The sequence below is a fragment of the Rosa chinensis genome, chromosome 7, assembly GCF_002994745.2.
Source record: "Rosa chinensis cultivar Old Blush chromosome 7, RchiOBHm-V2, whole genome shotgun sequence".
Lineage (NCBI taxonomy): Eukaryota > Viridiplantae > Streptophyta > Magnoliopsida > Rosales > Rosaceae > Rosa > Rosa chinensis.
The window spans coordinates 14,558,111-14,581,775 of record NC_037094.1 but is presented as its reverse complement, the minus strand read 5'-3'; the positions used below and the strand labels follow the sequence as shown (position 1 = coordinate 14,581,775).

General features: G+C 38.6%; 1 protein-coding gene and 1 pseudogene across 1 annotated transcript; both read left to right on the top strand.

Moving 5' to 3' along the window:
• Positions 1-541: 541 nt before the first annotated feature.
• LOC112178891 (probable WRKY transcription factor 29) lies at positions 542-1,929 on the top strand. Its single transcript, XM_024317154.2, is given in 3 exon segments — positions 542-959; positions 1,119-1,435; positions 1,438-1,929. Coding segments are annotated over 3 exon segments (915 nt in total). The 5' UTR covers positions 542-615; the 3' UTR covers positions 1,692-1,929.
• A 7,803-nt stretch (positions 1,930-9,732) lies between these two features.
• On the top strand, positions 9,733-14,109 carry LOC112180464 (annotated as a pseudogene).
• Positions 14,110-23,665: the final 9,556 nt, after the last annotated feature.

The window sequence follows — 23,665 nt, the reverse complement described above, 5'->3', positions numbered from 1 at the left end:
AATACACATGTATATGCATGCCCCATGTACATAAAAGATGATGGATGTGATTAAAGTCCTCACCATTATTACAAAAAGTGGTTTTCATCGTCAGCATCTTCAAATTTTCATTTATCCGAAAATCAATACAAATTTTCAAGTCCAACAGTGACAAATTATGAAGAGCTTCACCCAGTCCTGATTTCAGAGGCACGTTCGAAGAAACTAAGTCGCAACTCGCAAGTTGCAGAAAAGGAAAACTTTCAGTTTCATATTTGTTGACAAATTTGGCAAAATTATTGGAAGACGACAAAATAAAACTTTTTTGGCTTTAAATACACAACTTGTAAGTAATCGGCGCCGAAATACGGTGTGCGCGGGGAGAATTTAGTTATCTAGTTCTTCATTGGCTGCTGGTGTTCACCGGAGCCACGTAAGATGCGTGTACGGTTGTCAATTTTGCTAAACAGGGGATGGAACCCTTTTGACTTTTTTGCAATGTCAACCCCAACCCCAATGAGAAACCACAAGACGAGTATATATAAGCAAGCCTTGTTTTAGATTCCTATCATCCTATTTTCTTCACAATCAAAAGCCAGTCTAGTCTCTCTTTCCGTCTCTGCGATTCTGTATGCTATGGAGAACTGGGATTTGCAAGCTGTGGTGAGAGGGTGCAAAAACAATCTTGAAGGCCTTACTCATACCATGGAGTTCTCTCAATCATCTTGTTTTGGCTTTGCTCCTGTAACCATTGAAGAAGATGATGAGATTTTCCAGGCTTTTCCTCAACTGTTTGAAGCCACAACAGCTTTGGATGAATTGGAGGAGCTTTACAAGCCCTTCTACCCAATTTTGCAGCCTATTTCCCCACCAACCATTCCTATCGCCTCCGTATCGGTTCCGCAAGAAGTCACTGCAGAAGAAAAAGAGCCAAAGAAGCTGAAAAGCGTGAAAGAATCCTCACCCATGTCCAAAAGAAGGTTGGTAATTCTATATCAAAAATGATTCATAAAGGAAATGTTATGTACATATTGTCAGACTGACTGTCGGAACCTCTTTCACTCATTTTTGCCTAGATATGCTTTTAGTTTTGACCAAATGTTTGATTTTTTTTTTAATCTTTCAAATGCTAATTTCAGCAGGAAGAATCAGAGCAAGAGGGTGGTGCAAGAGGTTCAGGAGAAAGATCTGTTCTCGGATGTGTGGGCGTGGCGAAAATATGGGCAAAAACCCATCAAGGGATCGCCATATCCGAGGAGCTATTACCGGTGCAGTAGCTCGAAAGGATGTTCAGCAAGAAAGCAAGTTGAAAGGAGCAATTCCAATCCAGAATTGTTCATCATAACCTACACTGCAGAACACAACCATGTTCATCCTACTCGGCGAAACTCTCTTGCTGGAAGCACAAGAACCAAGTTCCCCAAATCTCAGAAAAAGAAAAGAGCAAAAATGAGTTTGTGCCTGTAAAAGAGGAAGCACAGAGACTGCCGGAAGAGGATGAAGTTAGTCACGAGAGTGTGATGGATATGATGTTGGGAGATGAAGTTGTTCCGGGCTTTGAGGATTTTGATCAAAAGTTGGAGGAATTGAGCGAATTGATGGCCGAACCAGTCATGGCCGATGGTTTCTTTTCGGATCAGTTTCCAGATAATTACTTTCCAAGTTCTTGGTTCCTTGGTCACTCTACAAGTACTGTAACTGGAGCTTGCTGACGATTTACCAAGAGGTCATACTCATACATATATAGCTAGATATAGCTTTCAGGAATCAGAGAGAGGGATGTGATCGAGTTGCATTTCGAGAAGATTAATTTAAAAACTTCAGTTTTAAACTGATTAACATATGAATTGTAATTAGTATATATAGTCTCAATTATTATCTGTATTATCCATAGTTGAGGATTAGGAGGTATCACCTCCCAGATTTAATATAATTGGTGTAATTGATTAATGTCCCACAAACCGCCCAACCTCTAGCTGTAAGCAAGAAAATGAAACCTAATTACAATTAAATCAGTACTTTATTTAATAGACAGGATAAGTATCAATTATTTTGAAGGTCAAATTGAACAGATTTGTTTGTTGGTAGGAAAGCAATCCAAACAGTACTATGGTGTCAGAAGAATTCTGTAGCTAGCTGCAGCTCCTGAATTATTGATGGCATAGCACAACTGGTAACATTTACACAAAGTGACACGATTTTGTCCCAAAACCACAACTCATCTTCTTCAGAATAACAGTACATAGATAAGATCCATGGGATTCCAAAATTCGAGAATTGCATAACTACATGCATTTTAATTAACTTTAGGGTTTAGTTTGTCTCTCTCTCTTTTGAACTTTGCAATATTCTTGATTCTCCAAACCCTTCATTCATTCTTCATACTACTTAGTTGAAGTATAAAATGGATGCACTCCAAATGATTAATTATGCTAATTTTATACACAAATGAACCAACGAAGTTAATTAAACATGATAGTAGAGATGGCTAGCTGTACGTAAGATTGAACTCGATCTTTTCAGTTTGGCTAGCTTGCATCGAAAGGGGTTTCAGTTGTGAATATGAAGTTCATTGAACTGGCTCGAAAATGTTTCCGCTTTGCAATTAATTGTTAAGCAATGATATCAAAACACAAATCCATCCAAACGGATTTGGATCTAAGAACCAATGCCCTTGGACGTACAGCCACACCAAATTGCATGAGCTCCATTCTGTCTATAATCTTATGGCCATGCATATAAGCTTATCTTATGGATCTTGTTACCATTAATAATTTCTCTAAATTAGAAGTCTGAGTTGAAGTTAGACATTTTGAATCGTTATAGCTTTCTTCAATACTCTTTACCTCTATGCATAGAAAAAATACCGGAGTCTGGGTATAATTAAAATCATAAACCCTAAACTCTATGCTTAATAAAAATATCGATCAATTAGGCTTAGTATTCCGCGTGGTTGAGTCCACCAATAGCTTTCAACTTTTCAAGTATTCAAACTGGCCCTGGCCCCGGCCCCTAGCTAGCTGCCCACCTCTATATACTGCTTTAGTAGGAAAAAGATGGATTTACAATGAAAGCCATACGGAGAAGATTTCGTGAAATTGTATTGATCGTGGTGGGGTGGCCACGGCGGACCCAAAAGCCACCTCTACCTAACTTGTACAGTTGCCTCCATTAATGGTAACCAAATTGCTTCACTAATTTCTTTTGTATATTAATTCTTCCATCACTCGTGGAGTTCGTGCCTAGCTGTGTATTGCAACTGACTCAAGATATTGCTATCCTATAGCTGGATAAGCTACCTAGGAGGGGATCATACTATATATGTACATATATATATATATATATATATATATAGTATGATGGACTTTTCCTTGTTTTGACTTTGAAATCGATCTCTTCCATTATTTTTAATTGTTACATATGCTTCATCCCCGTGATCCCACCTCAGCAAAGACCTTTGTGCATGATTTGTAAAAACTAGCTAGCCAGCGGAAGAGATGATTTGAGTTTAAATAAGTGATTAACGTAAGAGGAAGTGATGATGGTCATGTAGTTTACAGCTAGTTATAGCTAGATCTAACACATACAAATTAGAATCATGACATACTTGTGAGTACAATATCATTTACTTTTAATTAGTACTGAATCATCAACTCACGTAAATTATACAATGATTTTGAAATATCATCAACCACGTGAATATGCCTTGTTATCCATAACATTTATAGTTTGCACCACATGTCAAGAGTTCAACAGTAAACTTACACTCTTATAATTCACCCTAAAATGAGGTGACAAATTATATCATTTTCCCACTAAACGAGTTCAGATTCATTTGAATAAATACGGCTTCCACATTTCTTCCCATCCTTTAGAAAGTCGAAATTTCAAAGCTACTGAAATAATTGAATCAGAAGTTGCATTCTTCCATTCTTTATATATCAACCTGGTAAATTCCCGGTATTATTATACTGCCAGCTGACTTTTTCTGCATGTCAACAGATTGAATAAAGAGGAGTATTAATTAAGCTGCTACTGCTGCTACTAGAGTTATTGATCTATATCCTTTGACTTTCTATATATACTGTCGACCGATCAATGGTAAAGCTACTCTAGCTGGTATGTGTTTCTGAGAAACACACAGGCTTGAAAGTTTGACTAGGGTTTTAATTCTTCTCTGCGATTCTTAGCTTTCTGCCTTGGTCTTGAGAATTACATTAAAGACCTAGACAGTGTCAAGACTCGAGTAAGAAACTTAATTGTCCTGCAAAATGGGCCAGGCCGCCAGATGGAATAGACTTGCTAAATTCGATCCGGAAGATTTCCACACTTGTTTGTCTACAGGCCCAAAGCAGGAAGAGGCGGAGGCTCCGCTTCAAGTTTCCAACTTCCTAATCTCTAACTTAACTATGCCAAGACAGCCCAAAATCGGAGGATTGCATTGAGATTTAAGACGTAACTCGTAATATTCTCTTCATTCTACCTCGCCAGAAGTTTTTCCACCCTGCGGTAGAACCATATCAACTTGCCACATGGTCTAACGCCCCAGCAAAAAATTGCCACGTTGAAGTTTTTTTTACAGCTTAAACCATCTATTAGCTACTGCCGTTAACAAATACAAACCTTACAAAAAAGATCCTGAAACTAATTTCATCCTCTCTTAAATTGTTCTTTTGTTCTACACTCAATGTTGGGTAAAGACGAAGCCTAAACTGAAGTAGTCTCCAAGCTTCCTACCCTCCTCTTCTCCATTGTTGGGCTTCTTTCCGAAATCCACTGTCCTTCATATCTTGCATCTAATTAATCTAGCATTTCAAATTAGAAGAAAAAAATTAGTATGAATTTTCTGACTGCTTCACTTGTTAAAGTCAATAGAAAAATGCCACATTAGCCCAAAAGGATGTAGGAATCCGATCTTTGGTACAAAAAGAGATTTCTTTCCTTTTTTGTGAATTTTCCTTCTAGTTTCAGACTTCTTTCCCATTTTGGAAATTATCTCCTAGCTTGATTACGACTTCACCATTCATGTGTCATTCTCTTATTTTTCTTTCCCTTGCTTCACGAAACACAAAATATGAAGCATAAGATAGGAGCGAGAAACTAACCAATCTTAACATAAAAAGATAAGGGAAAATGTTCATTTACCCAAATTTGAGCTACACTAATCCCACTTACCCAAATATCTTATAAGATTGCTTACTTACCCAACAAATTTTTTTTTTTTGCCTAATACTGAAATAAATATTTTTTAATTATTTTTTGAGACAATTTTGCCCTCCTTTTTTTGTCAATTAGAGCCAGAAGTCATTACAGACTTCACGTGACTCCTGTTACCGGTCGCCGGACTCTGGTCAAAGATCGCCGGAATCCGGTCACCGGTCAAAGATCGCTGGAATCTTGTCATCCGCCACGGGAATCCGGTCACCGGTCATCGGAATATCCCTAAAGAAGTCATCGGAGGATATTATTGCCCCCCAATAAATGGTTTATTTCCCCTCAATAGAAAGTTTATTGCCCTCCAATAATATGTTTATACCCCCAATAGAAAGTTTATTGCCCCCCAATAATATGTTTATTTCCCTGCAATAATATATTTATTACCCCCAAATAATATGTTTATTGCCCTAAACCAGTCCTCAAAATGAGGGCTTGGACATTTGTGTTGTAGTACTACCACCCAGAAATGATTCAAAACGATAAAACTATTTAAGTAAAAGAGATTTGAGAGAGATTGATGAGAGAATTGTATTTCATCATTGAGAATAGGAGCCATATATGTAGGGATTACAAAGTACATGTTCTAAAGTTACAAGGAAAACTTAATCCAAGTAGAGCTAGGAACTCTAGAACCTTCTCTCCTATTGCTACTCCTAGTTTGATTAGGCACACTAAATCGATTTTCCTTCAACACTCCCCCTTGTGCCGCTCAAACTTGGTGGTGACGCTTCATCCGTTGCCTCGTTAAAAACCTTGCTTGAGTGAAAAACCCTGTGGGACAAAAACTACTTCGAGGAGGAGGAAAAGAGTGCAACACATCATTCATTCTTTGAGATCGAACATGTAGACATCATAACTCCCCCTGATGTCGATATCTCCCCCTGATTGCTAAAATCATGGGAGTTCGGATAGCTTTCTCAATCCGATGTTCTTCACATGTTTCTCAAAGATGGATTTAGGTAACGACTTAGTGAATAAGTCCACTACATTATCCTCTTATCGGATTTGATTCACTTCAATCTTTAGAAGTGATTGTTGTTGCTGATTATAAGAGAACTTAGACGATATATGTGTTAGCCAAATAGCCACCCTCAAGTATAAGGGGTACAAGTAATAGTATAGGGATTTAAGAAAGGTTGTCGAACCCACGAGGATTGGATTCCTTTCACTAGCTAGGGTGTTAACCTAAGGAGAGCTAGAATATGCAAATGTACAATCACAAACCTAAATTCACAAGGAAATCTAGGCTCATGGTGAGTATGTCTCCTCGTAGTTGATTCCAGAGCGTTGTGAGAAACCTTGAGCCACGAGGCAGGCTTTATATCTAACCACGTCATTTTTCTCATTACGCGTTCTAACAAAGACCCATTTATGGCCAACAGGTTTTACATCTGGGGGTGTCTGCGTTATAGGCCCAAATACCTGTCTCTTTGCTAGTGAATCCAATTCAGCCTGGATCACATCTTTCCATTTAGGCCAACAGGTTTTACATCTGGGGGTGTTTGCGTTGACATTCTTCGACAGAGCGACGTTCGATATCAACATATTCTATAATTCCTTTTGCAACATGATATGTAAATGCATCATCAATAGCCATATAATTTCTATCCATCATCTCATGTACACTAGTGTAATTCATGGAGATCTCTCTATTCTCTGGAGTTGGTTCTGACATTGGAGCGTCCCCCAATGATATCTCTTGGACATAACCATAATCCGGAATATTCTCATGAGATGAATTATTTACATGATGATTAATGGATTATTCTGTGCCAAACTCGCTTTCTTTCTTGGGCGAGAATTCATCGAACCTATGGGCCTCCCATGCTTTCTGGCAGGAGTCGTGGGCCTAGCCACAAAGTCACCATCACTGTGAGAAGGGACGTTGGCGCCATGCTCAGTTGCCCTTGAGATGGCGTCATGTCCTCTAATTTTAGGGACATCAATCCTTGCAGGCACGTTTGCAGCAGGTATATGTGATCTCGTCACTTTAGCAATATCAGAAAACACATCAGGCATCAATTCTGCTACGTTCTGGAGATCGAGAATTCTCCACACTTCAATTTCGGATTGTGCGGTTTGGGGATCAAGATGAGACAAAGTGGGGACAGACCACGACAATTCCTGTCGATCCTGTTGAACATTTATGTTCTTATCTCCCCCTAACGACGGGAAGACTGTCTCATCGAACTGACAATCCGCAAATCTAGCGGTAAAGAGATCGCCTGTCAACGGTTCTAAGTAGCGGACAATCGTTGGAGAATCATATCCAACGTAAACGCCTAATAGTCATTGAGGACCCATTTTGGTGCGTTGTGGCGGCGCAATAGGCACATAAACTGCACACCAAAATATGCGTAAGTGTGAGACATCAGGCTCATACCCAGTCACCATCTGGGACGCAGAAAAGGGTTGAGTGGCAGTGGGCCTCAGACGAATAAGCATGGCTGCATGTAATATTGCATAACCCCAAGTAGAAATAGGGAGATTGGTGTGCATTACCAATGGCCTATCGACCATTTGTAGTCGTTTAATGGCAGCTTCTGCGAGACCATTTTGGGTGTGAACATGAGGAACTGGATGTTCAACATCAATCCCCAACGGACATGCAATAATCATCAAAAGTTTTTGATGTAAACTCCCCAGCATTGTCTAATCTTATAGACTTAATAGGATGATCTGGGTGGTGAGCCCTTAACTTAATAATTTGTGCTAGGAGTTTAGCAAATGCAGTGTTCCTTGTGGACAAAAGCATAACATGTGACCAGCGTGTCGATGCATCAACCAACACCATAAAATATCAAAATGGTTCGCATGGTGGTTGAATAGGTCCACAAATATCACCTTGAATTCTTTTTAAGAATGATATATTTTCTTTAGTGCCCTTTGCATAGGATGGTCTCGATCCTAATTTTGCTAAAGAGCAAATTTTGCAGAATGAATGATGGGCTGTAGAAACAACCAATGAGGATTTTGGTTGAGCCACGAAGTCACAATAGACTTGAGAAGAAAAATTTAGAGTTGAAAGAGCATTGGTGGAGTCAATGCCGCCTTGAGGCAGAAGGGGGACGGCGGCGCCTGCCAAGGGTGGCCAGTTTTGGGGGTGAAAGGCGCCGTGAGGCGCAAGAGCTCTTTCGGTGTCCAAAAACCAATTTTTACTTCTTTTCGTTCTGAAAAATGGATGTCCGTGTGAAGTCTTCAATATACGGATCATCATATCACGACCCACTAGTACAAAAATTGAATCAGACGACACCTCTCAAACGACGCATCATAGTTTTCTGTCGTCTGATTGATTTTTTTTTTTTGGACGTCATTTTTACAAAATCCGTCGTCTGATATGGAACTATGAACTAGTTCAGAAGACGTTTAAGGATAAAACTGTTGTATGACCCTATAAAAATTAAGCGGCAAGTTTCCACCATGTTTGTGGTGCCAAACCCCATCTCAAACCCAAAATTTTCTCCCAGCACGTATTAATCATACGACGAGAAACAATAAAACTGTGGTCTGATTAATATGTTTGGCAGAAAGGAAGGAGATTTGCCACCATCATTTTTCTCCAACTCCCCAACGAGGGAAGTCAAATTGATAGAAGATAAATTACAATTTTAAATAGCTGCATTCAGACCACATTTTTATAAAATTCTGTTGTGCGAGTCATTGTCTAAATTGGTAGAGCTTGTCCATATTGATATAACCGGGCTTGAAATCCCAACACTTGAGTAAAAAAAATAACAAAGCTCATTCCTCACTTTCTCAACAGCGCCTCACTCTCTCTCGACATAAACCCAAAGCCAAAACCCAAAGCTCGTCAGTCTCGACAGCGTCTCCCCAAAACCAAAACTTCACTCTCCCAAACCCTCATTCTTCGCTCGGGCTTCACTTTCAAACCAAAACTAGTCTCTCTAACCAATTGCCGGGCTTCACTCTTCGCTTGACAGTGTCATGGCAAAGGCTGTACTTCCTCACCATCTCCGGGACCAGCCCCTCAAGCCCATCAATGACCATAATCCAAGAGGTCGCCATCCTCTCCGTTGATTTGAAGGCATGCCCGGCAACCGCTACTACACCGCCATGTTTCATCCCTACGACCGCATCATCGGCTCCCCTCCGGCGGTCACTTAACCCATGGTTACTACACCTCCGGCGGGAAGAAGATCTCACCCACCTCGATTTACTTCGAGAGTCTGCCCTATAAGGTGATTCCACCACTGGGTCATTGACTACGACAAGCTAGGGGAGAAGGTCTTCGATTTCAGGCCAAGATTGACACCTAGGTTTTGTGAGATTTTTCGAATCGGAGGAATTAAATTGGAGAATCGATGAGTAACTAGAAGAAGAGGAATTTCTAGATTCAAGCATAGAGTGGTGGTGGATCCGAAATACGCCGACAAGACGTGGAAGGTTTTGGAGCATGCTAGTGGCCTCAGCTTTGAAGAGCTTTACAGGTTTTTCAATCTTTGTCCACCAGCATGATGATATCAGAGGATGAGAAAGAGAGCTTGGCTAAATTCCTCAAAACAGAGGTGCTCTTCGAGGTCTCCAACCAGGTATCTACTTCATCTTTCTCTCAATTTTTGATTTCCCCTAATCTGTTCAGTTTGAAAATCCGATCTTTAGTGTTTGGTTTTCTTCAATTCGTCTTGAATTTGCGTTTTGGATTTTATGGAGATTGATTGATTTCAGGGAGGTTGTGATCGGAATCTACTAAAATGGGGTTAATTTCGGGGATTCTGTGCACGATTAAAAGAAATCCATATGTGTGTATGGTTGTTGAAACCAGTTATTTAAGTGATACTGGCCTATATATAAGAAAACTATTTTCTTTTGCAGCGTGATGAAGAGGACATGGTGGATCTTGGTAGAATCTACCCGGTTGAGTTCAAGGAGTACTATGTCCAAATGCAAGCTGCCAAAAGAAGGCAAGCACCTCTTTCGTCACAGGTATTTGGAGTTTCTTAAGCCTTACATTATTTCTTATATGCATAAAGTTGTCTTTCTGTGTGAGGCTACTATTCCATCATGATGGAAAGAACAATTAAAGATCATGTTCTATTTGAATGGCTTGTAAATTTGTGATTTTGCTACCCTTTGTTTTATGTAGGGTTGGCCAAAGAGAGGAATCTAGTTTTCCATTAACTTCTCGTCTTGTATATACAACTTGCATTATAAATTTTATTTAAATAACTTCTTTATCTTGTTGGAGCAAACATGCTTCTAGATTCAGATTATAGTAAATTATACTTGTAGACTATCTCGTTGCAAAAGACTTTTCTAACAAAAGAATTAGACTATATGAATTGGAGGGTTGTAATGACAAACAATACATATTGGATATTGCATTGCAGATTGTTTAATTGGCTTTATGATAGTGCTCTATTAGAACAAATGGGCATGTGCTGGTGATTATACGCATTTATATGCGTGTAATTATACCTAAAACACTATAAATAAGCAAATCCTCATGTCAATTAATATGTAATTAATCCATTTTTATTTACTGTGTAGAAAATAAGCGGAATTGCGGAAACGAGAGAAAATTGTGCGAAATTGGAGTTTCCAACAAAAGGACGAAATAGTCAACTGTGGTCAATGTCATCGAAGAAGCGGAATACAATTGCCTCCAATTATATATGCCAAAGTGGATGGAGAAAGGTGAAGAAAAAGAAAGGAAAAAAAATGGTGGAGATTTGTTAATTAAAATGTTTAATTAACAAGCTTGTTTGTTTAATTAACAAACATTGATAAGCATGCTGCACGTGCTCTTCTTCTTTCCTTTTTCTTTTATTATTATTTTTTCTTCCTACCCACTCACAGGCTACCACGTGGCAGCCTAATCCCATTTCTCACTCAAATATCTGCAGCCACACCTTAATTGGGACTCACTCTTTTTTTTTTTTCTCCAGAGGGACGAAGAGACCACTCTCTCTCTCCTATCACACACAGCATTGTCGCACACCAATATTGGGGGCAGCCCCTTTGGGCTACTCTCTCTCCTCCTTCTCCTCCATTTTTCCTCTTTTCTTGATATTTTTTTTTTGAGATTTCAAGGATTTACTCACCCAAAGCTTCAAGAATTCATCAAAGGCTTCTACCTCTACAAGATTCAAGATTTGGGTAATTGTGGGAGTTGTAATTCAAGACTAGTCATGTTAGCTTTTTAGCTATTTGTGATTATTCTTGTTTCTCCTACACTTCTATACTCTTTTCCCTTTGAATTTTGTATCTTTGATGTTTATAATTATGGGTTGTGAGTAATTTCCTTGTTGGTGGTTAGGGTTGTGTCCCTAACCCAAATTTTGTGTAAAAGATGTTTAATTTAATGTAATGATGCAATTTTCATATGATGGATGCTTATATCTATTTTTGTTGGGTTAAAATGCATGTCTAGGAGCCAAGTCAACTCTAGGGTGTGTATTTTGAGCATGTCGGATAGAGTTAGAGGCTTGACCCCCTCTATTTCCTAAGCTAGAAACCTTCAATTTCGTATTCGAGGGGTTATAAGCATGGAAACTTACACCCGTTGAGTGATTGTGCGGGCGGGTCACTTAGTAGTCTAATTCCTCGATCTTTACGCCTCTTGATGTGAATTGGTGACCCTTGAACCGGCTCTAATTCATGCCAAGTGAGTTCCTACGGCCCTTGAACCGGAGTAGGAATACCATGAAAGGGAATTTAGGTCTTTGAGCCTTGAACCGCCTTGGATACGACTACCGCCAAAGTAGGGATTTACATCTACATTATATTAGCTTCCGACACCTAGAATTTGGGTGAAGGAACCTCCCTAACACCCGACATTCCCATTTATTTGGTTACACTTTTATTAATTTATTTGCATTTTTATTAATTGCTTTACATTTCATTACATTTTGTTAATCTAAAATCATCTCTCAAAATATTGAATTTCGACTCATTGTAGATAACCATCACTAGGCTCTTAGTTGTGATTAGGCTTTGGTGAGAACCAAAACCGAGCATTGCTAGGGCTTGGTGCCTGATTAACATTTTTATTTATTTTATTTTTCTTTTCTTTGTTTGCTAAGTGTCTTTATTTCCGATTACCCAAGGATTGTGGGTTAGCCACTAATCCCCGTGGTACGATAAACTTTGGACATAATATTTCCCTATCTTGACAATGATACGTACGTTTGCGTAAATGTGTATCAAGTCAGCTGGCATCAATTTGATCCTCATATTTACTTTTCCTTCCCCATTTTGCTACAGGGATAAAGAAGAAAATTGGAGCATTGCAATTAGAAGTATGTCAGAAGTTTCCAGTAGACACTCTTACTTGGTTAACAGTTTTTTGTCAGAAGTTTCCAGTAGACACTCTTACTTGGTTAACAGTTTTTTAGTTTAATTGTCTTTAGATTTAATATATTTTACTGTCCTGTCAGGAAGTTGATGAGATAAAGATAACTGCTAAAACAGGAAATGAGGTATGTTTTGTGTTGTATTCGATTATTATCATCAGTCCAAGAATACTCAATGACCGCAAATTGCATTTTGTCATACATAGATTATTTGTATATGGTTAAGCCTTTTTCGTTGAATTATGCAGGTAGCAACTAAAATACTGGCCAAGCAGCTAATCAGGCTTAGGCAACATATATCTAACTTGCAATGAAGTAGGGCTCAAATGAGAGCAATAGCAACTCATACACAGGTTGACTGTCAACTCTATATCTTTATATGAGATTCATCCGGATTCAATTTTCTCCTGGTTTGTTGTGCTCTTAGTAAAATTTATATCCTCTTGCAGGCAATGCACGCCCAGTCATCAATTGTTGTTGGCATGAAAGGTGCTAGTATGGCAATGGAAGCTATGAATAAGGTTGGACTAATTTAGTTTGTTGTTATAACTTTTACGTAACAATATGTTGCAAGATGTTAAAACTGGCTCCAATAAGAAGCACTAGTCTGAAAGAAGCCCTGTCATCATTCATCACTCATGTTAACCCATCAGTTATCTTTTATCTTCTTCTTTTTTTATCTTTTTGTTAAACAATTTATTTTCCCTTGTAAATAAAGTCCAAGAAAATGTTACTTTTAATTTCCGTATTACTTCCCATTGTCCTAGTGAGTGAAATTAAGCTTATTGAGTAACAAGCTCATCATGTTGCAGCAAAAGCTCCTGCAAAGCAAGCAAAGGTGATACGTGAATTTCAGAAACAGTCTACACATATTGTTATGACTGTAAATGGAATTCATAATTCAGTCCAATGAGTCTAGTAAATGGTAGAAGGCAGAATGAAAGAAAAAAAAGAAGAAGAAATTTGGAGTTGTTTAGATTCTTGTAGATTGTTTTTCAGTGACATTTTTCTGTACTTTGAGACTCCCCATAGGCAGTTTTTTTGCTAAACATTTTAGTACTCGTATGAAAACCTGATATTTGAGTGTATGTACTTCACTGCATGTATAAGTTATGAACTTATATTTAAGAGAGTGCTTCTGTTGTGCAGGTTAATGATGCTGTTCTTGCAGTGGATAATACACTTTTCCTATTCTTTAGATACCACCCTCCAGGTTTGTTATCCTTGACATTTGTTGTTGGTTGTGTAACCTATACATTCTTTTTTAGTTGTTCCTGGTTCGTTATATATTTTGACTTATTTTTCATTGAATTGCACCAGACGATTACATGTATATCAGAGATGACCCATCTGTCTTATATGTTCATTTTGACAATGAATTGTTGTATTTACTTAAGAGTGCTGGGTTGAAAGCTTTGTGCAATGGTTGCCAGTGGGACTTATTTGGCCACTGTACATAGACAGGGTGCTGCAGTTTGGGGAGGTGCCATCAGCGAGTTCAAACGACTAATGTGTTATGCTCATCCACAAGTAGCTTTTGGTTTTCTGGTTTCAACTTGTAGTGTTTCATATCCCTGGAGGGAATGAATTTGTTGACTCTTTCATTAATTGATATCAATTTACTGAATACATTTTGTATATGGTTGGATTTGAGTTAATTTGATTGTTTAGAACTTTTGTAACAATTAGACAATAAGAATAAATGAAAAATATTGTCCAAGATGTTATAGCACAACGTGTTATCTCAAAGCACAAATACGTTTAATTGTTAGTCTTCACACCACACGTTCTGTCAAAAGAATTGTCGAATGTATACAATAGTTACGACGGCTACAAAATAAAAACTGTCGTCTGAATAAAATTCACGCAACGAGCATAAAATAAAGCGACCTTTTAATCGTAATCACACAACGGTTGCTAAAGTTGCCTGTCGTCTTAGTAAAGTTTACACAACAGTTAATGCTGTCGAGAGCCTGTCAACAGATATGCCAAGCCCTTCAGATGACAGTTCTCTAACTCGGCCTTCATCAGACGTCACCGAGATATACGACAGTCAGCCTCCCTATCAGACGACAGTTTTTAGCCGTCGTCTGATTCAATTTATGTAGTAGTGACCTGGGTGTCCCAAACGGTCATGCCAAAGCCTATATGTGTCAAAATCGCATAAATCATCTCTTATAACATGATTGGATTCAATTATGCGAATAGTGGTTGCATACAACCCACTAGATTGACACATAAGTTTTTCTAAGACTCGTTTATGTCCGTAGTCATTAGAGGTGATGCAAAGGAACTCTTGTCCATTCTCATAATGTGTTTCCACATGAAAACCATTGGCTCTTATATCTTTGAAGCTCAACAGGGTTCTTCCTGCCCTAGGAGCATAAAGAGCTTCAGTGACATTTAAAATTGTGTCATTTGGCAACATAAATTGGGCTGGTCCTCTACCATAAATCAATTGAGATGATCCAACCATCGTAGTCACGGAAGATCGAGAAGGCGTCATCCATAAAAATAGTTGCCTATTTCAAAGGATGGTATGTGTAGTTGCACCATCCACGAGGCATTCTAGCTCTCCGGGAAACATACTAAAAAATAATAAAGTTCAAAATTAAAATAGGTCCAAGACATTAAATAAAAGAAATCGAGACTTTATTAATAATAGCCAATGATTACATCAAAGTTTCGTGACCAAAATCTAATCCAACATAAAAATCAAATGTAGACAAATCGTAGTCACTATATCCGTTTGGTAACTCCATCAAATATGACCAGGGAAGTAGAGAGAGATGTCGGTGGAGCGAAGCTCTCTTAAGTACCACTAATCTCAATTACTTTCCTAGACATCATACTTCATTGGATGCGCCACATAAGAAAGAATTAATACAGAAATGTCATTTATTGACTAAGGCATATTGCCATTACATAATTCTTGGAAAATAAAACTAAGGACTATACTAATCAAAATCTGCAGCATCCTTGTGCAATTCTTTGTCAGATTTGAAGTCCTCTATAGTGAGATTGACGTTGACATCATCACCATCTTCTTCTTCTTCGGCAAGATAGGCTTCATGCTCTCTAAAGTCTCTATATGCTTTATAATGCGCAGCTAATTGTTTGTTTGCATTGCATTGCTTAAACCAATGCTCACTTGATCCACATCGATGAAACATGTCATTGTGATTTCCTCCCCTTAATTGAGGTGCATTGTTTGCACTTGGGTGGCTTCCCCTAGAGGAGTTGGCGCCATTCCCAAGGCCTTGGGAGGCTCCTCTACATCCTGGAGCCCCACGGCCTCCTCTCCCACGTTGCCATGTGTTCGTCCTTCATTTTGACGATTACCTTCCTCTGTAGGGCGGTTATATGGACCAAAATGTCCGTTGTGTCCCTTATTTTTAGGGTTCCTCTCCTTGCGCCCTCCTTTGGGTGCATTATTATAATTCACCTCATGAACCCTCTTAGTTCCGATAGACCTTGAATTATAATTCCTCACGAGGATATTATCATGTTTTTCAGCTACAGACATCACATTAATTAGCTGATGAAACCCGTGATCCGTCCAGTATTGTATTCAGTTCTATATTGCTTTGATAGCAAAATTGCTGAGACGGGGAAGGTGGAGAGAATTTTCTCAATTAGCTCTTTCTCTGTGACGGGTTGTCCACAGAACCCCAACATTGTTTTGAGGCGTAGAACTTCTGAATTATATTCAGCTACAGACTTGAAGTTGGCGAATCGTAGATTGCCCCATTGAACTTTCAAGTCGGGGAGGAGGGTATCCTTGACATTACCAAATCGCTCTTCTAGCGCAACCCATAATTCTCTAGCATCCTTGATTGTCATGTACTCCAATCGGAGTGATTTATCCATGTGACGTCTCATCAATATGAGAGCGGTGGCATTATTTGTAGCCGTACGCTCAAAAATAAGCGCAGGGTTTGGTGCTTGAATTACGGGTAGGTTCCCTTTTGAAGTGAGATGATCCTCAACATCCGTGACCCAACTATGATATTCTGAGCCAGTTGAGTCAAGTATAGGAAAGTCAAGCTTCAGCTTCGACATCCTGAAATAAGAAGAAGCAATATATTAGTTTCGGAGTTAAAACTTCCACGACAACTAATAAATAATAAGGTTTCCGAGCTATGCTACCAAGAAATCAATTTCCAAGAATAATTGGATTAGACCGAAACAATGATGTTTATATGGTCATAAATCGATGCTTGCGGACGCTCTTAGTCCGAAGCATTACGAACACTCTTAGTTCTTTAATTGAGTGAATCCCCACGATTCCGCTTACTCAAGAATCGAACCCACGTTATAAGAAATGTGGGATGTAGAAGAAGGGAGGTTGCAAGTCCCCGAAGAAAAAGAAGGAGAAATTAAATTGCGAAAGCGGGAACTTTAATTATAAATACTTACTTGTTTGTTTGGAGCTTGAAAACTTTGAAATCTTGTACTTGGAAGTGATGTAGATTGGTTGGCTTGGTGATGCTAGGCTCGTGTGATGATATGCGGCTGGTATATGTGGATGGCAGCAAGTAGTAGCTGCCGAAGATGAGAGCTGAAGATGGAGGCCGAGAGTAGTAGCTTGGTGCGCGGTGATGGACGTCTGAAGGCTAGCTGATAGGAGCATTTTAATGTGATATTTTAATAGTTAATTCCTCACATTTTGCTTAGTTATTCCTTAACGAATCGATTTTTAACTTAATTTCTATTTTTAGGTACATTGGAGTAGATGAAGAAGAAATGAGTGTTACGTCCATAATTACCTAGAAATGATGGAGAAGAATGAAAATGCACTAAAAAGTCAACCTTGAATATTTTCTTACTCCGGCTAGGAGAAACCAAGCCAAGCAAAGAAGAAGGAGCAGCCGCCTGACCAAATGAACTTCAAATGAGCTGAAACCTTCCAGATCCATTCTAGACACCCAAAGGATCATTTCTTATGAAGAGTGCCAGAGAAAAATATGAGTGGAAGGCCTTCAAACAATCAGCCCAATTCTCTACAGAAGCAAAACCGGAAAACTGGACCTGTAAGAGGTCCAGCAGCATTTCCGGCCCAACCACATGGAATAAAGCTCTGAAAATTTGTGAGGATGATCTACACTCATAGTGGAACATTTTTTATGAAGAAGTCGAAGGCTCATTCTGAAGTTTTGATGGAGAAATAATTGAAGGAATAAAGGGGAAGAAACTGACCTGAAAACAGCTCAACACCACATATTCATGTTTCCCACCCATATGAAGAAAGCATTTCTTTTTCCTTGGATACAATTTTTCTACCCTAAAAGATCATCATCACTTCCACATTTCTTCACCTTCATGCTTTGCTTTCATCATTACCTCATCTTTTACATATTTTACAAACCACTCTCATACTCCACTTTCATTATTTTTCTTCATCTCATCATTTCTCTCTTCTTTTTCTTCCCTATTTAAACACCTTCTCCTCTCACTCTCAATCACAAATTCCTTCATCCATCTCATCTTCTTTGTCTCTCCATTTCCTTTCCATTTTCCTTCTCCATTCTCTAGTTGCAAAGTTCTGCATTTTCAAGCAAGGAGAGGAAGAAGAAGAAGGAGCCGTGAAGATCATATCCTCCATCATCCACTTTGAAGGCTTGCTTCCAAGATTCAAGATCCAACCATCTAGCTCTCCATCTCCATCTCCACTCACGGTGTAATTCGTTCCTTTTCCTTGTAACCTTTTTGGTTTCCTTGTTTGATTTCGTATGAACTTGTTTCTAGTTAACAATAATGTTTAGGGCAAAGTTTAAGCCCAATTTCTATGTTTAAATAAAGTTTTCGAATTCTATAATTGTGATTCTAAGTTGCTTATGTGAGTTTGTTCGATTAAATTTGCTTTACAGAAAACTTTTATATGTTTATCTTATTTGGGTCGACACTTATAGGATTTGCATGTAATTGGTGCTAGGTTTAAGAACATGAAATCGACTTTTCGTTTTGTGTAACTTGAATCAAAAGTAGTAAAGGTTCTGGACAAGAATCGAATTTAATTGAAGAGGATTGCAATTAGGTGGACTTTTCCATAACTAAGTTGTACACTTGAGTTGATAGCCTTTCTCTATGTCTAATGCGTTGAACATGTCATGATTGACTAGCTTTCTAGGGCTTGATTGCATGTTTGATAGGATTAATCTAGGTGCTTTCGCTTAGGTTAATTAGCATTGAAAAGTAAAATATGGGAAATCATTTGCTTTCGAATGTTTCACATGATCAACTCCTCTCTCATGACTTGGAAGAACAATTATAGGGTTTGAATCGAATTTGATTACATGGAATTGATTTTGATCTTTGTTCCTTGCGATCCACCCTTGTATATATGTTTTTATATTTTCTTTATTTTATTTATTTTAATTTTCAATTCTATAATTCTTAAAACCCTCCCCCCTTATTTTTGTTCACTTGTATATATCTATTCTTTATTTTATTTTTGTAAATAATACTTTTCTTTATTTGTTACACAATTACAGGTGTACCCTCAATCCCCGGAATAGAACGATCCCTACTTACTTATACTACTAACGATATTTTCAGGGTTAAATTATGCGCTTCCCAAAAGCGGCATCAATTTTTGGCGCCGTTGCCGGGGATTGAAAAATCACTTGCTAAATTGTGTCATTTATTGTATATATTTGTTGTTTAAAAATTGTTTAAAACTTAGTTTAAATTAACTAGGATGTTATTTATATTATTGAACACGAATTTTAATTGTGGGTTGTAAATTGAGAGGAATAGGTGAAGTCTCTTTTGTTAATATTGGCCTAAACCCCTTATTGGTACCTAGCTCAGGTCCCTTAAGGTTGAGGGCGGCCTTTATTAACACTTGTTGAACTGTCTTCACACTTGTGAACTTTTTCATCTTAGTAAGTATAGCCTATGTGGAATGGTGTCTAGGAATGGGACAACGTTCATGACGGGTTTTTGAATCCAGAAGTGCTTGCAAATGGGCCTAAACCACTATGTGGGAGTAGCTCATGCCAAAATGGATTTTTCCTCTCGTGTTCGTCCTCCCCCACCTGGCCATTTCAGTAAGGTTGCCCAAACGATTTGAAAGGGAGTTTGTGTCTAGGCGACTATACTTGGGCCGCACGTCCACTTGATTTACCGCTTGGAATTTGATTCGATATCAATAATGTTTATAATAAAAGAAATACTTATGAATATTCTATACGTGTAAATTTTTTTTTTGTTGTTGTTTCACACTTTAAACTTGTAAAAATACTTTTCACGTTTTATACTCACTTGAGTACTTAACTTGTGTCTTATGTACAATATACTTGTTAATTATACTTGTAGTTTGTAATTAATAGTTATACTTGTTTTTATTTTGTATTTCTTTGTTAATTATAGTTACTAACTTTATTTAATGTAGGTACCGTCTGGCTGCAAGACGTAAAATACAAGCGCTACTTGGGAGACAACCCATGCAAATAAGATTTGCTTTCTTTATCCTTATCTTTTATTTTTCGTTTTTGCTTATTTGTTTTAGTTGTTATTTTCGTAAATTTCATCCCTATATGCTTACTTATTTCATTGCATGCTTTTAATTGATTACATTGAAGATAATGCAATATTTAAGTGTGGGGGAAGAGATTTATATTTTTGTCTTTCATTTTGAGTCCTATATATATATTTGTCTTTTATTTTTTTGAGTCCTTTATATAAAAAATAAAAAAAATTAAAAATAAAAAAATTGCATTCATTCAGTCTTATTAAATTCAGCTATTTACAAAAAATTAAAAAAAAAAAAAAAAAAAAAAAATAATAATAATAAAATACTCTATACTAAACCATGTCTGCATCTCCGTAGGAGTTTAGGCTGAGCTCAAGGGAAATGCGAGAGTCACCGCCATAGCCGCTACCTCCCTCGGAAGTAGTCTTCATGTTGCCAAAGAAGTCCTCACCATGCATGGGGAATAGTGGAAGGGTTTCAATCTCCTGGTGATATTCTCCTCGTTGTTCCATGATCGATCCATCAGCACCATAGCCGACACGTGACCCAAAGTTTAGATCAATGGATCTACCATCATCAGTAGAACTAGTGGATCCAAAATTGAGATCGAGAGATCCACCAACCGGAACATTCCGAAATTCCTTCAACTTCTGCCTCTCACGAGCCTTGAGGTTCTGGAACCAAAAGAAGACGTTTTTGTCCTCGATCTGCCCATACTGTTTCAGATGAAGGCAGATCTCTTGAATCTGCTCTGGAGTTGGGTACTTAAAACCCTTATCATAGTAAAGGCCCTTGAGGATTCTTAGTTGAGGCGGTGTGGGAGCCCACCGGTTATTAGTCCCGGCTGCTTGGTTGTTTCCTCCATCCTCGATTTGTTGCTGGGTCTGTTGCTCCATTAGTTGCAGAGTTCGTGGTTCCATGTTGATGAAGAAATGATTTGAGTTTCGAAAGAAAGGCTGAAGGGTTGAGAGAGAAAGGCTGGAACTCGGAAGAATTTTCTTTTGGAGTGAACAGTCGCTCAGAATGCACCTATTTATAGAACGAGTGAGCAGATCTCCACCGTTGGATCGACGATCTCTGAGATTAAATCTACGCGTTGGATTAAAGTCACCCGAAAACACGGAAAAGCTGTTGGCTCGTGAAGGACACGTGGGGGAACCAAACTGATCTCGAGGAGCTGTGACAGATAAGCTACAGCCGAAAGTAGGTATGATTGCCGTAAATTAAGGAAAAGAAAGGACGCGTGGGGGAACCAAATGGTTCTCGAGGAGTTGTGACAGACAAGCTACAGCCGAAAGCAGACCTAATTGCCGTAAATCATGGAAAAGAAAGGAATATTTACGCGTAGGGGAGTTTTTCATGTGTTTCTTGGGCCGTGAACTGTCATAACTCTTCTCCTTCCCGGAGAAGCTTTGTTAAAACCCTGTGCTTGTTGAGATTTCTACCCTATTTTGTGCTTCATATATACATCCTTTTTTGTCTCCTCCAGATTTTACTAAGGTTTGTCTAAACGTGCAGTTTCAAATTCCTTCTACTTCCTCATGGCTCGAACCAAGGTTACCCCTCGCAGGGGAGTCAATCAACACCGTATTCTCTCTTTGGAGGAAGAAGGTCGTCAAGCGGCCACTAGAGCTGGGCTTACTCGTCCATGGGACCATCGTCCTATCCGTGAGCGTACCCGCAGTCCCCCTCCTCTGCCTCGTCGCTCTCCCAGACTGCATCCCGGAGAGTCTTCTTCCTCACCAGCTGCTAGTGCTCCTCGACCTATGGCCACCCTGGAAAGCTTGTCGGATTCGATTGATGAATTGCGTTCCTCTCTCCGCGATGGTATTATGGTGACAGATTGGAGAGTCAATTGCATGATCGATTACATCTCTGAGATGAACTGCTCTTTGATCCGCTGTCACACTGCAATAAACAAGCTTGCTCAGGAAGTCAATAACTTGCAGAGTTATCCTCCTGGGTTTCCTCGCAAGGACACTACTGCATCACACCATGAGAACTCTCCTCCGGAGGCTGAAACCAGCAAAAGGGCTGCCACTCGCCCGCATACCGCTCCTCCAAAGGAGTAAATGGAGGTACAAGTCTAGGCTGAAAGACTTTAAACATTAAGCGCTGCATGGGAGGCAACCCATTTCAACCGTATCTGTGGAGGAGCCATCAAACGCAGATTTGCTTTCTTGAACTCTTCCTTCTATTTTATTTTCATGAATTTTAAGTTGTTTTAGGTTTTGTTGTGTTAACTTTCTCTTCTATGCTTGATTTATGCTTTGCATGCTTTATATTTGTTATACATTGAGGACAATGCATGAATTAAGTATGGGGGAATGATTATTGCTTTATTGTATTTTTAGTAGTTAGTATATATAAAAAAAAAAAAAAAATAGTTGATGTTGGATTGTGTTTTTATTGTGTTTTTAATTGATGTTGTGATACACTAAGGTATATTGAATTAAACATAGTCTTGAAAAAGGGTAGCTGTTTCAGTCCCATTGCACATCGAGACTCCCTGTTCCCGTACCTAAGTGTTGAAATTAAATTAAATTGTAAAAAAAAAAAATGTTGGTTTTAGAGTGTTTTTGTTTGTTTGAGTCTTAGGATGCTCCTAACGTCTAGGATGAACATGTCTCCGAATTCATGGCTGAAGGTTTTCACAATCAAAATAGGACTTAATTGAATTCTGTGGTTAATCGACATTGTGATACTTGTATGAAAATTTGAGATAGGATTGTAACTTGGTTCATTAAGCATGCTAGGATTAAGTCTAATTCATTTGACCCGAAGTGAGCTATTGAGCTAAAATACTTTCTTTTCGAGTGCTTAATTGATAGTTCCAGAATTTCGTGGCTGTATTTGCAAAACCTCATCATTCTTTGAAAATCCAATGATCATGTGCCATAGATTTTAATGGACTAGAGAATACTAGAACTCGACTGTTGTGACTGTCAAAACTTGTATGCCATAATATGCACTGATCCTGGATAGGATAGAAGGCATTAGGGTAACCACCAAAGCCAAACAAGCATGTGTCCCCAATTGTGCCCGTCGTGGGACTCCTTAGAATGAACCCCTTTGAGCCTACGTTGAAAACCTTTGTTTCATCACCCTCACTACCCTACCATGAGCTTAGTACAGGATATCTCTACCCTGGTCTTAAGGACTTAGTAGAGCATGACATAGTATGTAGGGGTGACGATGAAAGACAAGTATGGGGTGGGAAAAATCCAAGAAAAAAAAATTTTGCCTTGAAAAAAAAAAAAAAGAAAGAAAGAAAGAAAGAAAAGCGGCAAAAGAGAAGAAAAATTGAAAAGAAAACTCTTGGGAAAATGTTGAAGTGTGGTTTTGGACTTGCAAATTTGTAGAAGGCTCAAAGTTGAAAATTATGCCTTTGTCCATTCCCATGTTGGTTAGAGTGAAGGTTTAGCCCAAAACAATGATATTTGGTCTACAAAAATAATGACATAAGGTGGTCCTTATATGCTCTGCTAGGTCCTTAGGATTTTTTTGTATCCTTAATCTTCATTTCGAAAACCCTAGCTTAGCCCCATTACAACCTGTTTTAAGTGCTGACTTGATCCTTGAGATGGGCAGTCTTTGGTTAGTGGAGTCAGTTACGCAGTCGAGCTTATGGTTTAGGTCCATTTTTGCACTCAGTCATTTCATGAGGTCTTTAAAA